This window comes from Lissotriton helveticus, chromosome 6, assembly GCF_964261635.1.
Source record: "Lissotriton helveticus chromosome 6, aLisHel1.1, whole genome shotgun sequence".
NCBI lineage: Eukaryota > Metazoa > Chordata > Amphibia > Caudata > Salamandridae > Lissotriton > Lissotriton helveticus.
The window spans coordinates 254,680,356-254,696,003 of NC_136067.1; the positions used below are offsets into that span (position 1 = coordinate 254,680,356).

At 41.6% G+C, this 15,648-nt stretch overlaps 1 protein-coding gene across 8 annotated transcripts in view; it reads left to right on the top strand.

The window, feature by feature from the left end:
- ITSN2 (intersectin 2) overlaps positions 1-15,648 on the top strand; it is a 1,402,222-nt gene that overhangs the window by 635,830 nt on the left and 750,744 nt on the right. For 4 of the 8 annotated variants that reach the window (XM_078647705.1, XM_078647699.1, XM_078647700.1 and 1 more), the window contains one exon: positions 6,947-7,027. The exons of the other annotated variants lie outside the window; for them this stretch is intronic. In XM_078647705.1, coding sequence (XP_078503831.1) covers positions 6,947-7,027 — 81 coding nt within the window. The remainder of the gene's footprint in view (positions 1-6,946; positions 7,028-15,648) is intronic. 8 annotated transcript variants of the gene reach the window in all.

A 15,648-nucleotide genomic window follows, 5' to 3' on the forward strand; every position in this document is an offset into this window, starting at 1 on the left:
CGCCTCCTTCTGGGAAAGCCGAAGATCAGTGTCACCAGTGCCACCCCTGATAACGGCCAGAACAGTCCATCTGATGTCAAGACAGGAATGTTTTTGTTGCAAGAAATGAGAGACCAGAGGTGCTGTCATGGTTTTGTTATTAATCCTCGATCGATGTTGAATGATTCTTTGACGGACCTCCTGCGTAGTTTTACCAATGTACAACTTCTTGCACGGACATTGTATGGCATACACAGTGTACTTGGTCTTGCAATTCGTATGTTCATTGTGGCGCCAAAACCTGTTACCATCCGTAAACAACGAGCCTTCTATTGTCAGATCGCAAACGGAACATGTCCCGCATTTGCGGTGCCCTCTGACTGGATTGGTTCCAAAAATGGTGCTTTGAGAGTCTCTCTTTGGAGGTGGTCTGGTAGATGTAATCATTTCACCAATACTCCTGTTCTTTTTAAGAGCGAAGAGAGGAACACCTATCTCCGGGAGAATTTCCTGCACCAAATGCCAGCTTTTTTTGATGATATTTTGAAGTTGATTGGTGTGAGGGCCAAAGGTGGATACACATACCATCCTTTCAGTCGCTAGTCTTGGTCTCTTCTCAAGAAGATGTTCCCTGGGTGTCCATCTCGCTCTCTTCATGGAGTGCTTCAAGAGTTTACGAGGGTAACCTCTTTCCTGTAGCTTTGAGGTCAGGCCTTGTCCATGCAACTCAAACTGCTGGATAGTAGAACAATTCCGTCTCACCCGGAGGTACTGTCCATAGGGGATATATATGGCCATTTTATATATGGGCCAATATGAGGAGAAGTATGTTCTGAATAACAATCCATACAGAGGGCATATTGGACAATGGCTACGTTATATTGATGACGTGTGGTGTGTGTGGAACGGAACCTCGAGACAACTGGAAGAATTCCATGTATGGTTGAACGATAGAAGTCCGGACATAAAATTCAGCTTGAGTTATCATGAAAGATCCCTCCCATTCTTGGATGTCGAAATATCAGCTAAAGATGATGTGCTATCATGCTCACTATTTCAGAAAAAAACAGACAAGAACAATGCACTGCATTATAAGAGTTACCACCCGCGGAGCTTAAGGGATAATCTCCCCTATGGACAGTACCTCCGGGTGAGACGGAATTGTTCTACTATCCAGCAGTTTGAGTTGCATGGACAAGGCCTGACCTCAAAGCTACAGGAAAGAGGTTACCCTCGTAAACTCTTGAAGCACTCCATGAAGAGAGCGAGATGGACACCCAGGGAACATCTTCTTGAGAAGAGACCAAGACTAGCGACTGAAAGGATGGTATGTGTATCCACCTTTGGCCCTCACACCAATCAACTTCAAAATATCATCAAAAAAAGCTGGCATTTGGTGCAGGAAATTCTCCCGGAGATAGGTGTTCCTCTCTTCGCTCTTAAAAAGAACAGGAGTATTGGTGAAATGATTACATCTACCAGACCACCTCCAAAGAGAGACTCTCAAAGCACCATTTTTGGAACCAATCCAGTCAGAGGGCACCGCAAATGCGGGACATGTTCCGTTTGCGATCTGACAATAGAAGGCTCGTTGTTTACGGATGGTAACAGGTTTTGGCGCCACAATGAACATACGAATTGCAAGACCAAGTACACTGTGTATGCCATACAATGTCCGTGCAAGAAGTTGTACATTGGTAAAACTACGCAGGAGGTCCGTCAAAGAATCATTCAACATCGATAGAGGATTAATAACAAAACCATGACAGCACCTCTGGTCTCTCATTTCTTGCAACAAAAACATTCCTGTCTTGACATCAGATGGACTGTTCTGGCCGTTATCAGGGGTGGCACTGGTGACCCTGATCTTCGGCTTTACCCAGAAGGAGGCGTACCTCATACTGAAATTCGATACATCCAACTCCGGTCTGAATGAAATGTCTGAGACTGGCAGTCTGTGAACTTCTTTCGACTCACGGAGTTGAGTTTGGCTGTGCTGCATCTTTTCCTTCCTTTAACTATTATTATTTTTTCAAATTTACGTTTGCTATTACTCAACGAGTTTGTTACACGATCACTCAACTGGGTATGGGATGTTAGAGCTGTCTTTATTGGTTGTGAACTTGTACCATTATGGGTTTTCAGAGTTGTCTTTACTGCTTGTGAATTTGTGCCTATTTTACGCTGAAAAATTGGGTTGTAAATATGCTCTTGATGTGCCCTCGTTTACATACGTGGTATTGGGAGTTGTGGGGAAGTAGACGGTATCTCGTAATGTGGGACGTGTTATGCTAATTCTTACCTACATGTAAAATGCGAGCGACTTTCAAACCGCAATGTCCGTGTGCTAAAGTTCCCGGGTATTCACGGTCCATTGAAACTACAGTGTCCAGCATTCCATAGGGTCCCTATTGGCCACTCCTACCAGTCTTTTGACCCGGTAGTTTTAAAGTATCCTTGCTAGCAGCCGCGTTCTATCCATTGATTGAACGCCGTGCGGACATGACCGATTGACTCCCCTTGAACGAGTAAGTGTTGAGGGCTTTTTTGCCATAATCTCAAGCGCCATGAGTCTTTCTGGCCGTTAGACCTTGGGATTAATACGCAATCATTTTTTTCCCTTTGCAGCGGGCTCCGGTAAAATAGACACCGCCTGCTGGCTTGAATTGGGTTACTTGCCGAGGCATCCCTATCGCTCGCTGTTGGTTTAGAATTCAGGTAGGAACGGTCCCTCTGGCTATGTGTCTATGACTGGCGGTTCTTTATAATCGACGGTCTCCCTGCCTCGAAATGTTTAATTAATGGCGTACTTTTTCTTCTGGCCACTCCCTCAGATATCATTACCTCCACTGCGAAATGAGAGCGACACATCATGTCTGAGTGTGCACCGCGTCGCGGGCATCACAATTGCAGCCCATCAGTGTGATAATTGCAGGTATGATGCGCAATCGTTAAGACCTCAAGTGAATCCCTTGTGAGCCACTTGTCCCATACGTAACGGGCTACTGACCGTGTTGAGCATTCTTTATTTCTTATATGTTGTTTCAGCCTTGAATGCTTCTTTGCGATTAACCCTCACTACGGCATCTTTTGCGGCCTTGTGCAGGTAATTATTCCCCTAATTTTCTTTGGAGTCAGAGTAGGTCGTCATAGCACTATGAGATATATTTGACACCCACTCCATATGTTTTTACAGATTGATTGTTCCCAGTCCCTGTCCTGAAGAGAACCTACAACATCCTGGTTCGAAACGCGTCGACATTCCCACCCTGTGGCAATCTTAAAGGGTGCCGCTAGGACACAATTAATTTCATGTTTCTGGACCCTAGCCGTGTAACCCTCAAGAAATATTTTGACCACAGGTTTTGAGAGACAGGCAGGCACTCATCTCCATCTCAATCCCGCCTGTCCCCTGGGTTTATTATTCTAAGGACTGGTTTTCCTTTTTGTTTCATGTATTATTTCTGCACTGTACATAACTGCAATTTATTTGTAATATTATATGTTTTATTGTCTTGGGTGTGTCATTATCTGTTTCGTTTGACTCGATTGTTGTAAATATTGTATATTTGTAATGATTGGATTTTTTGTAGATACTGTGTACATGAACTCACTGTTCTGATGGACATTTTGTTTGTGCTTATTTTTTGAAACTGTAAAAAATCTTCTAGAAAAAACGATAGAATAAATGCGTTTGGAATAATTATCCAGTGGTCACGTGGTACGTGTTGATTACGTGGCTGTAGAATTTCTTTGAGAATTTTTTCCTGTCCAGCCAATTTTTTCTGTTTTCCTCTTTCCAAGGAAGCCATTGAAAATGTCCCCAAATTGCAAAGGAATCAAGGCTTCCATTCTAGGTTCTTCCTAATAAAGAAGCAGACCGGTTAAATTAGGCCATGTCATTTCAGATGCTTACTCTACAAGAAAGTCTTCCTAATGATGTAGGGAGGGGATGTTTGACCTCTCTGGGCATTTGCAATGCAGACAATGCACAGGTCGTGTCATAACACACAAAACAACATCCATGATATACATGGCCAAGCAGGGAGGAACGCGGTAGGATAGACATTGCAGTGAAATATCTGCTAGACTGCCAGAACAATCAGGCGGATACACTCAGACAGCACATGACTGAATGTCATGAGTGGGAACTAGAACAGAACATGTTAATACCTGTGGATTACATTTTCAATCAGCGGGGTCACCCACAATCGATCTATCTGCCACTCCGAAGAACAGAAAATGCCCATGCTTCGCAAGCAGGTTCTGGCATACAGGGATGATGGGCAGTGCTCTTTCGATCAGTTGGTTCAATATATTTGCCTACGCCTTTCCTTCTTTTCCTGTGATCCCCAGGGGGCTGAAGAAGGTGAACTTAGATCATTACACTCTGATCCTCGTTGCTCCTGTGTGGCCCAACCAGTACTGGTACAGCGAGCTGCTGCAGTTGGCAGGAGGTCCAGCCATTTCTTTGAAAGTGCATCCCAGGACGTTGTTCAGACATCATGGAGAGATTCTCGACCACGATCCCAAGTTGTTCAACTTGACAGCATATTACCTGACCACCTAGATTTTGGCCATTTGGATCTATTGCAGTATTGTAAACAGATTCTAACACAGGTTTGTGCTCCAGCAACCAATAAGACTTACAATGCTTAATGAAAAAGTTTCCGTGTCTGATGCAGGAATAATGGTCATCATTCGCTTCAAATAAAACTTGAGCCTCCAAAGAATAATCCATCAAACTCAACCTTTTGTTCTGGCAGTTTCACCCAGCTTTGTGTCGGCCTTCAGTGGGAGATGCTCCAAAATGTCTCAGCTGAGATGAGTGGTAGGTGTGTGACCTGTGAGCATGTTGTGCTAGAATAACTACGTCATCTATGTACTTTCTAGTTTTCCAGTCTGCTCCAGCTCCAGTATTTGTGGAGTATTACCACCAAAACCAAGTTTTCTACCAGCTATTGACCAAATTCACATGGTCAGCATGTTGGGTGGCCTGACCCTGGCTGTGATCTTGCCTATGAATGTAGTTCACAACCCTGAGGGCCCGATTATGACTTTGGGCCGCACCCCCCGCACCGCCACGAGTTGCCACCTCTGCCCGCCCGCCAGATTACAACTTAAAAGTGAAAAAGGTACCGCAGCAGGATTGCCACACAAGGTTTCAGCACAGCATGGACTGTAACGTCCATGCTGTGCAGGAACTGGTGTGCATGCACCCAGGGGGGCACATGTAATGGCCCCCTGGGTGCTTCCACATGGCGCTGAGGCACAAGGGGGTCCTGTAGGCCCTCTTTGTTGCCTCTCTGCCACAGTTGCCATGAAAACCATGGCAGATAGGAAACTCGGAATATGCTTGGCGGAACCAGGCAGTCCCGCTAAGCGTATTGTGGCCTCAGAACCGCCAAGCGACGTCCAGTTCCCTAACAGCAGCGGTAACTTGGCGGTCCATGCCAAAGTCCTTATGGGGCGGTCGGACCGCCGGTGTAGTGGTGGCTGGATTGCCACAGCCACCCTTACATGAGTATGGTGGGCCTCTGACTGCCACACTCGTAATTGGGCCCTATGTATCCACAGCATCAACTCATCCAGTAAAACAGGGGCTCCTTAGATTTTCTTAGCCATTCTTTCAGTCATTGTGGTGCTTTGCCCACCTGATACATCTCCCAGGTTATAATATATATAAATGGGTAATTGTCGTGCACTGCGAATGTTTCACAATCTTTAACGTGTGGAGTGCTCCCGGGTATCACTCCCCGCTCCGGAGTGTAAGTAACAATAAATCAAAGTAAGCAGATCCAAATCCTTGGTCTGTCTCCCTGGGCACTGTAACTGCTGGATATCCAGCTGTTTTGAGCAATGAAAATACTGAGAATTTTTCTTGAATTCTTTACTTCATGTTAATCCAATTCTTTCATAAACAATGTTGTATTCACATAAATCTTTTAAGCTTTTCGACATTTTATGCTTGTAATGTGTTCTGTTCATACATCACATTATACATTCAATGATCCCAATGCATTTCGGCTTCATGCGCCTTCGTCAGGGGATGAATCTGTAAAAATAACAATGATTCTATAACTTGTGTGCATATGAATTACCACCAATAAATCATTTAACTTGACATCTTTACATAGACTGTTTATACCTAGGTCAGAACAATTTTTTACGTAAGCGATCATAGAAGGATCCTTCTTCATTTCCTGTACAGTAAGCTTGTGCTCACAGCTGGCATTGGTATTGATTTAAAGGTCTTAGTTTGAATCTCCATCTGTACCTACTATTTCAGTCCATCTAGTGCCATTATTTTAGCTAATAGCAGCATTCTTTATTTCCAGTGCTTAAAATTTGCAGAAGTGTTTTGTGAACTGCAGTATAACAAACACACTAGTATTATACTATTTTGATGACCACGCTATTTAAACCCTTTGCTTCCAATTAAAGAAGGTCCTCCAGTTATCCATATATATTTTCCCTTTTATTCCACTTAAATTCTCATTTGTTTGACATTTGAATATAATTACACCATGCTTCATTGCCACCTCTGATCTTTGGCAGGGGTGCACTCTGAGGACAACCCTGAGAAATGTTGAGTCTTGGTGTGATGTTGGGAGGTGGCAGACAGCTGCAAAGAAAGAGGGAGGCACTTGTTGGCTAACCCTGGACAATTTACAATGATGTTTTATTTTATTGACTCAATTTTTGTATTAATAATGTGGTTTTGTACAAATCTTTACGTATTCCCATTCTGTTTTGGTGCTGTGAGTTGTAACGGTGAAAACAAAATACCCACCTGCAGTTCCTGACATATAGTATGTGCTGGCTTACAGTTACGATATAACTGCTGCATGATTGATTATTCTATGCAATGAAATTCAGCATGTTTGATATCTGTTGTAAACTTCCTGGCAGTGTACCAACTACTGTGCCACATTTAATTTGGCTCTTTATTTGCCTTATCTTGCAGTGTGAGACTATGGATGAATCTGTTCTTCAGTGCCTTTTATCTCTGCTAAGCTGTCTCAACAACCTCTTCCTCTTACTTAAGGTTAATTCCTATACTTTGCTTTTTTCAACTTTCATTTCCTTCTCAACTTTTTATGTTTTTGTTGATTTCCTGCAACTAAACTATCTTTTGCACTCTACTGAAATGCTTATGCTAAAAAATCACCTTTGTGTGAATGTTTGTGTGTGTGTGTGTTGGTACAAACAATATTTTTGAGTCCCAGTCAGCTTCCTGCTTGTGCAAGGTAAAACATGCTGAACTAAAAATAAGTCTATGGTTCTGGAATTCACTCTGTCCTTTGTCTGTCTTACCTTCTAATGTTTACTACCTGTGTAGTCTATCTACTGGTAACTTTCTTTCATTCTTGTATTGTTCATGGGCAGGAAATGGTATACTTAGAGAGCAAGCCATGAAAATATTTTACTTCTCAAACAGTTTGAGTATCAAGATGATAAATGTCTGTCATTTTAATTTCAGCATTTTGTTATTCCATGTCTTGCTTCTTAAAAACATTCTAATTAATAACAAGTATTCACAAAGCCAGTAGGTATCATTTGTCACACCCAGGACCAGACATATTAACTTTGCTTATTTTTGTTTTGTTTTGCCATGCATGACAGCCATTTTCGAATGTTGTTATTGTGATTTAATGAAGACCATTTAAAGATGGTCACCAACCTGTGCAGCGGTGTATGGGGTGCTGGAGGGGGCAAATGGTGCTAAGGGCAGGAGGAAAGAACAACTGTTTAGATAAAGAGATTGGGGGGGAATGGGAGAAGGGAAAGACAAAGAGCGAGAGAAGGAAAAGAGTTCTTCGTGCACTGCAATGCAAAGTCCTGTTGTCAGTAATGGAAGACTACCACTCATCCAAGCAAAACAGAAAGAGACCAAACTGCTCATTGGACAGGCAAAACACAAGAATAAAGAGCAAAGTAATCATACAGAAACAGGGTAAAGAGAACCTCCCTTATTACTGGAACATATGTTTAAGCAAAGCTACATTGGATCATCTGTGAACATATTGTTGAATCATAATTTAAGGCTACCAGTTTTCCGTTGTTACTGATTTTTACATATAAATACAGATAGGAGATAATTTGTTAGCCTGTCTGGCTTTGTAAAATGAAATAAAAAAATGAAAACAGCTCCTTCGACACGCTTCTGAGGGGATGTCTTTCCAGAGCTTCTGCCACACAGTTACAAGGATGATTTTCCTCAGCAGTCGTGACCATCTCTCTATGTATCTCCATTTCATGTCTGTGTCTGTCCATTAGATGTTAGAAATGGGTCCAGTAGACATGAATAGCTTCTCCCATCTTGTCGGAGCTCTAATGGCTGCTGATTTGTTTATGGGGTGTAAGAACAAATGGCATAGCTGGAAGTAGCTTGGAGAGGATGTAGCCTTACGGCTAAAGCTGGGGAACCGGGTTCGAGTTTCGACAGTGACGCTCAACTTCCTGTTGGGCAAATCACTTAGTGTCCCCGTGCCTAACAAAAATTAAAGCAGGCTACATTACCAAAGTCCAGTCCTTTTACTGTCCAAGACAGAAGCAGCACACAGTAGACCAGCACAACACAGCAACAAGCAGAATGGCAGTTACCCTCCTACAGCTTCTCCAGCTCTTTTTCTTGGCAGAATCTCCTCTTAGTCCTGAAGGGTTTCAAAAATGGGGGGGCAGAGCTCCAGTACTTATACCAGTTTCTGTCTTTGAAGTAGGCAAACTTCAAAGGATAGTCTGTATAGTGCACAGGGCCCTGTCTTGCCATGACCTGCCTCCAGACACTCTACAGGGGGTGGAGACTGCTTTGTGTGAGGACAGGCACAGTCCTATTCAGTGACCACTCTTTCTAGCTCAGTAAGAGCCATCCGCCTGGTGATTAGGCATCTGGATATGGCGGGCACATCTCAGCTCCCTTTGTGAGTCTGTCTAGAGTGAATGCACACACATCCCATTGTCAGTCTAAGCCAGATGTGAATTCCACATGCAGGCTGAGATACAGAATGGTAAAGCAAGAAGATGCCCACTTTCTAAAAGTGGCATTTTTCAAACATGCAATTTAAAAAAACACCTTCTCTAAAAGATGTATTTTTAAATTGTGAGTTCAGGGACCCCAAACTCCACATTTCTGTATCTTCCCAATTGAAAGTTACACGTGTAAGATGTTACATGGCAGCTCTAATGATAACATATGGGTGAGAGAATCTTTGCAATAGTGAAAAACTAAATTGGCAGTATTTCACTATCAGGATATGCCAAACACACCAGCACATGTACTACCTTTTAAATACACTGCACCCTGTCAATGGGGTTACCTTGGGCCTACTTTAGGGGTGCCTTACATGTAATAAAAGGGAAGGGTTGGGTCTGGCAATTGGGGGCATATGCTAGGTCGACTTGGCAGTTTAAAACTACACTCACAGACACTGCAGTTGCAGACCTGAGACGTTTGCAGGGCTACTCATGTGGGTGGCACAATCAGTGCTGCAGGCCCGCTAGTAGCATTTGAATTACTGGCCCTGGTCATGCACAGTGCGCTTTACTAGGGACAAAATCACAATTTACATGGGGAGTACTTGTCCTTTAGTACTGACCAGCAGTGGTAAACTGCCCAGAGTACAAAGCAGTACACGGTCAAAAAAAGGAGGCCAGGAGCAAAAAAGACGAGAGGAATAACAGGGCGCATCAGTCTCGGAGAGGATTTGGAGGCTTACCCACTAGACACCAGGGTGAAGATTGGAGGGAACACCAATTGATGTTTATATGTTGCATTTTGGGGTTGTTGCTGTCATGGGCACTAGGCCCAGTCATACAAGTTAGGTATAACTTTTACTGGGATAAGTGTGGAAACCCTGCATTCCTAAACTTTCCCTCAAAAAAAGTAAGAAAAATTTGTAATTTTAGGCCAAGTTTAAAGTTTGTAGGGCATCGTGGGTAGGAAAACGTAGTAGGTTACATGCACTTCACACCACCCTAGACTCCCCTCAGTGTCTAGTTTTCAGATAAGTCTGGTTTTGGTATGATTCCCCAGGTGGTGTTTAACCCCCGCTCCTTATTCCGTAGCAACTCACATCGACATAAAGGGCAACTTTTCATGACTAAAATATGATCCATGTTGCATTTTGGGACCTTTCCTGCAAGAATCACATGATACTATGGGTAACCCCAAATTCAGAGTTGTACAAATAACCACTATTGCCAAATTGAGTATTGTGTGCATATTTAAAATATATATTTTTCATTCATTAGTTTTTACCATTTGAATTGCTGCATGGTTGGTAAAACATTGAAAATTTATATAAATGAGCTCAGTTCTTTTCTCTGGGTGGCACATGTTTTAGACAACCAACAAACACTATATCAAACACTATATATCCACGCAACCAGAAGCGTCTGACGATTCTAAAGGTGTATTACTTTTCTCGATAAGCAATTGTAATGGAAAAAACAGCTGAAGACACAATTTCTAGGTTGTTTTTTTTTTTACATAATTTTTTAAGTGACGCGATCTGGGTTTCCCCATCTTAACACCCCTGCCGCCCCCCCCCATCCTCCTCCCCAACAAGCCCAAGGGGTCGGATTTATAGCCCCCTGGTGCAAGGGCTTAGACATCCAGTTGGACTGCGATCAGTATATAACCCACTAGGCAATACTGTGCTTATGGGGTTTTCTGGTCACAATTTGTCCCTCTGGGGGACCACTAATGAAGGTATTCTAAATACACTGCTTGAAAGTAGCAGGAGATGCATTTGAAGCATAAAGTAGGTGTAGGTAACATTGGGGTATCAGACCATTATCTAACAACTTTACATCCATTTTATGATGATTTCATTATAAATCGCAGACACTCTCATATCAGTCGCATGATGTCTGTGTTTTGTAATTACCCTTTCTACAGGAATAGGATATAGGTTCCTGCAGTGTTTTTCTCTCCTTCGGGGATGCCGAAGATGTCAAGATTCCCCCTACTGTTTCTGTCTTCTAGTGCTGAAAGTTCTCTGACTAGAGTTTGGGTTGTGCTATTGAGGGGCGAAATATTTTTGCATGATTTGGTCTCTGAATCTTCCAGATTGCTGATTCTACTCTTCATCTCTGCACTCCCTGTAGTGATTCGTTTGATCTTTGAGCGGATAGCACATATCTCATCCTGCATCGCATCTGTCAGGTTTATGACGCTCCTCAGGATCAGGAAGATGCTATAAGGGTTCCACTCCTAGATTGTTCTGAACACAGAATTAACAATACTGAGTTCAAGTCAGATCAGGCGGGGAAAAAGGTCGGGTAGGTCTGATAAAGAGGTCTATTTATAGTCCATGAATGGCAAACGCGAAATCAAGAAAAGCGATTCGCCGCCTGAGGACGCATCGCGGTCGTCACGGGGGACCTCATGGATGTAGCCCAGCGGTCCTATCAGATACCGACTGGGGGTTCAAATTTATATCATTCTTTTCTTGATTTCGCGTCACTTTGGACTTGTTTGCCATTCATAGACTATAGATAGACCTCTTTATCAGATGCAATCTGACTGAATTTGGCCGGACGAATAGAAATCATTGAATATTCTTGAAGTACAGTGGATACACCTACCAGATAATTTGGATATCTTGTCTTCTATTAGATGAGACAAGCCTTTTTGCCTTTTATGGTGCTATTCTATCAACAACTTCGTTTTCCATCCTTTCCGAAGTTGTCATTATTAACAGAAGCCCTGAAGAAGTCCCCTGTTGGGACGAAACGCGTTGGCTATATGGTGCTTCATTCGTGTTTTTGAAATAAAAGATATCAAATTGAGGAATGTCCTCTTTCGTGACTTTTTGAATTTTACATATATAATGTCAAATGTTGTGGTGCACCTTTGCTGTTGTGATTAATTTATTAAGTTCCTGAGGGAACAAGCCCTCTTACGGTGGGTGCTATTCAGTGTGCACACGACCCCCCCATGTAAAAATTAGGGGTACCAATTCTCACGTGGGGCTATTTTTTGTTAGGTGCTGTTCAGAAGAAGGCCCCACTGTTAGGTCTCTGTTTCCTATAGTAAAAAGGAATAGTGAAACATTTAACTGATAAAATACTTAGTGAACAAACATCTATCAATTACAAATAAACTATTGCTCGAAAACAAAATTCAGAAATCACCACATACATAGTCTTGTAAATATCTGGGAGGACATCTAAGTCTTTGAAGTGAAACTCTATTAGTTGAGCTATCACCATTACAATTTGTTTGCCAGTGTGGTACTATCATTGGTACCATCCATACTACCTGATGGTAAGTTCACTGGTTGTCTTGCACAAACTTCATTATCATTCATAAGAAGAAAAGGGTTAAGGGGATCATTACCACACTTAAGCTCATGACCCTTATACCTTTTATAAAGAGCCACCCTTCTCAAGTTCCAATTCTCTCCATTGTGTAACGTTACAAATCTATTGTGAACTGATTTGTCTCTGAAAGGACCACGAAATTTAGTAAACCAACACCAATACGACCAGGTTTAACTTTGACCAGTTCATTGGGTTTTATATTACCTATGATGAATTGAGCATCTTTGGTCATTGAATTGTTACCATTAAGATTTGCCAACCCTAAGCAATCCTTTATCCAAGCATGAATGAGTTTTGTACTTGCAGGACGCCCTCTCATGACGGTAAAAGGTATTTTCCCTGAAACAGAGTTTTCAGTGGTACGGCACGCCCAAATCAAATCATTTACCATGCTCTTAACATTACCACTAGTTGTTACTGCCATTTGGATTGCACCCTTCACCATGCGATTCGCTCTCTCTACAACACCATTTCCTTGTGGATTATATAATGATGTTCTACTGTGTATAATTCCACAAGAATTTAAAAACTTCACCATTTCATCAGACGTCAATTGTGTGCCATTGTCAGTGCTAAGTTTTACTGGGAAACCCTCCTCCCTGAAAATCTCCTATAAAATATTAATGGTATTTCTGGTGGTGATTTCTTTTGTAAATTTAACAAATAACCATTTGGATGTGACATCCACCATAACTAGACCAAATCTCAAATCCAAACTTAAACCATTAAATGGACCTATAAAGACCAAACACACTGTATGCCATGGTAAGTCCGGATCCTCAATTTGCCCAAACTCCAATTGGTTGCCCACCTTCAGTCTTTTTTCACTCTCTCTACACTCAACACATCTCTCAACGCACTCAGAAATATGTTGATCGATAGAAGGCCACCAAAAATATTCTCTTACTCTTTTCTTAGTAATAGATTGGCCTAGATGTCCCTCATGAGCCAACTTAAACAAAATAAACCTAAGATCTTGTGGTGGAACAAATGTATCCTCTTTCATTATGATATTTCCATCTTTATCAAATATAGACAGCTCCTCTAAAATTTTAACATAAGGTCTTAATGCAACAGGTAAGGTGCTCTCACGTCTGTTACCTTTGACTATCAAATATTTCACTCTACATAACACCGCATCTTTAGCCATACTCTGATTCCATTGTAATTTGCTGATAGCACCTCCACACAATTCTACCAACTCATCAACTGCAGCCACTGCACCTTCACATTGGAAAGACTCCATATTGGATTTATCTACTTCTTGCCGAGGTAAAGGAAGTCTAGACAATCCATCAGCTTGATAATTTTTCCAACCAGGAATATAATCAATTTTGTATAAGTATTCCTGCAGCTGAGCTGCCAATCTAGCTAATCTTGCTGATCCTTTGCCTGCGCCACCTGGAGATAAGATTTTAATAAGAGGTTTGAGACCTGTTAGTAATTTGAATTGAAAACCCCATACATACATACAAAAGTATTCACAACCCCAAGCCGCTGCCAATGTCTCTTTCTCTATTGTTGAGTAATTCCTTTAAGATCAAGTAAGAGCTCTTGAAGCAAATGCCACAGTCTTTATACCAGAAATATGTTCTTGGGCTAGAACAGCACCGATTCCCACTGCACTGGCATCCACTGTCAAAATAGATTTTAATCTGGTGTCAAAATGAGTTAAAATCTTTGCCATACAAATTGAATTCTTGATATTGATAAAAGCACCTTGTTGCTCTTCACCCCATACGAATTTGCAACACTTCCTAAGAAGCATTCTGATTTTTTCTGTTTTATCTGCAAAATTATTTACAAATTTTGCATAGTACTCTATAAGACCAAGAAAATATCTTAATTGGTCCTTATCACTGGGTGCAGGCGCTTTCCTTATTGCCTCCAAAAGATCGCTCTTTGGTGTAACTCCTTCAGCGGATAAGGTATATCCTAAATACTCGCACCTCTTCAAAAGCAAATTTGCATTTTTCTTTTTTTAGAGTTAAACCAGCACTGTCCATATTATCCAAAACTTCTTTCAAAACCATATCATGATGTTCTTTAGTATCACCAAACAATAATACATCGTCTTGAAAATAAACCACATTTTTTATGCCCTTCAAAACCGAACCCATCATTCTCTGGAAAACCCCAGCAGCAGATGCCAGACCAAATGGCATTCTAGTGAATTGGAAGATCCCTTCCGTAGTCATGAATGCTGTAAGGTGTTTGGAATCTGCATGCAGTTTAATCTGGTGGTACGCACTGCGCAGTTCTAATTTAGAGAAAAATCTTCACCCTTTAGAGATGATATCAGTTCATTGGTATTTGGAAGGGGAAAATTGTCAACAATAATATTCTGATTCAAAGTGCGCAAGTCAACACAGAACCTGTAACTACCGTCAGGTTTGGCCCTGACAACTACTGGAGAAATCCAACTGGATGTTTCATTCTGTTCAATAATTCCCTGTTCCACCATTTCACACAACATACGTTTGACTTCTTGTCTGGCAATAATGGGAACTCTGCGCACTTTATGCTGCATGGGAGTAGCATTCGGTTTGAGCATAAGTTTGTGAACATAACCCTTAAGTTCACCAATTTACTCAGAAAACAAATTATTCATTCCATCTACAATTGACTCAGTTGTAATTTCATCAACTACCATCACTTGATGAGTAGCTCTTGGGTTTATAATTATATGAAGATCATATTGATGTGCCCATCCCAAAATTGGTGGTCCACTATGAGCTACATATACTTTCCTTTTCACACATTTGTCATGAAACTTAATATCAATAGACACATACCCAATGATGTCAATCTTCTCCCCTTGATATCCGCTCGGATTGATATCCCCTGGAAGTAATTTAACATCTTTCCAATTTTGTTCAAACAATACCCTGGGAATGATAGTCCAAAATGAACCTGAGTCCACCATTAATTCTATTTCTTTTCCTTGTATTAAGAACAATGCTTTAGGTATCATTCTTCTCCCCGGTGTCAATGTTACTTCATCATCATCTACACAGAATATTTTATTGTCACCTTAAACATCACACACTGATGCAACATTTCCCTTATTATTTTGTACTACAGTCATCTTAGTTCTACGCCCACATTTCTTGCATTCTTTATCTATGGCATAACATCTTTTATAGTCTGCTGTGTGATATGTGCTTCCGCACCTGGTGCAAAATTTTTCTTGTGTTTTATTATGTTCAGAAGATAATGTGCTATGGTACTTTTTTGTAAATGTACCTTTCTCACTCGACTCACTACTCTTCTTAGAGTTAATGGCAGCCACCTCATCATGTTCTACACAGGATAGACCTGTCGTACTCATATGCTCCT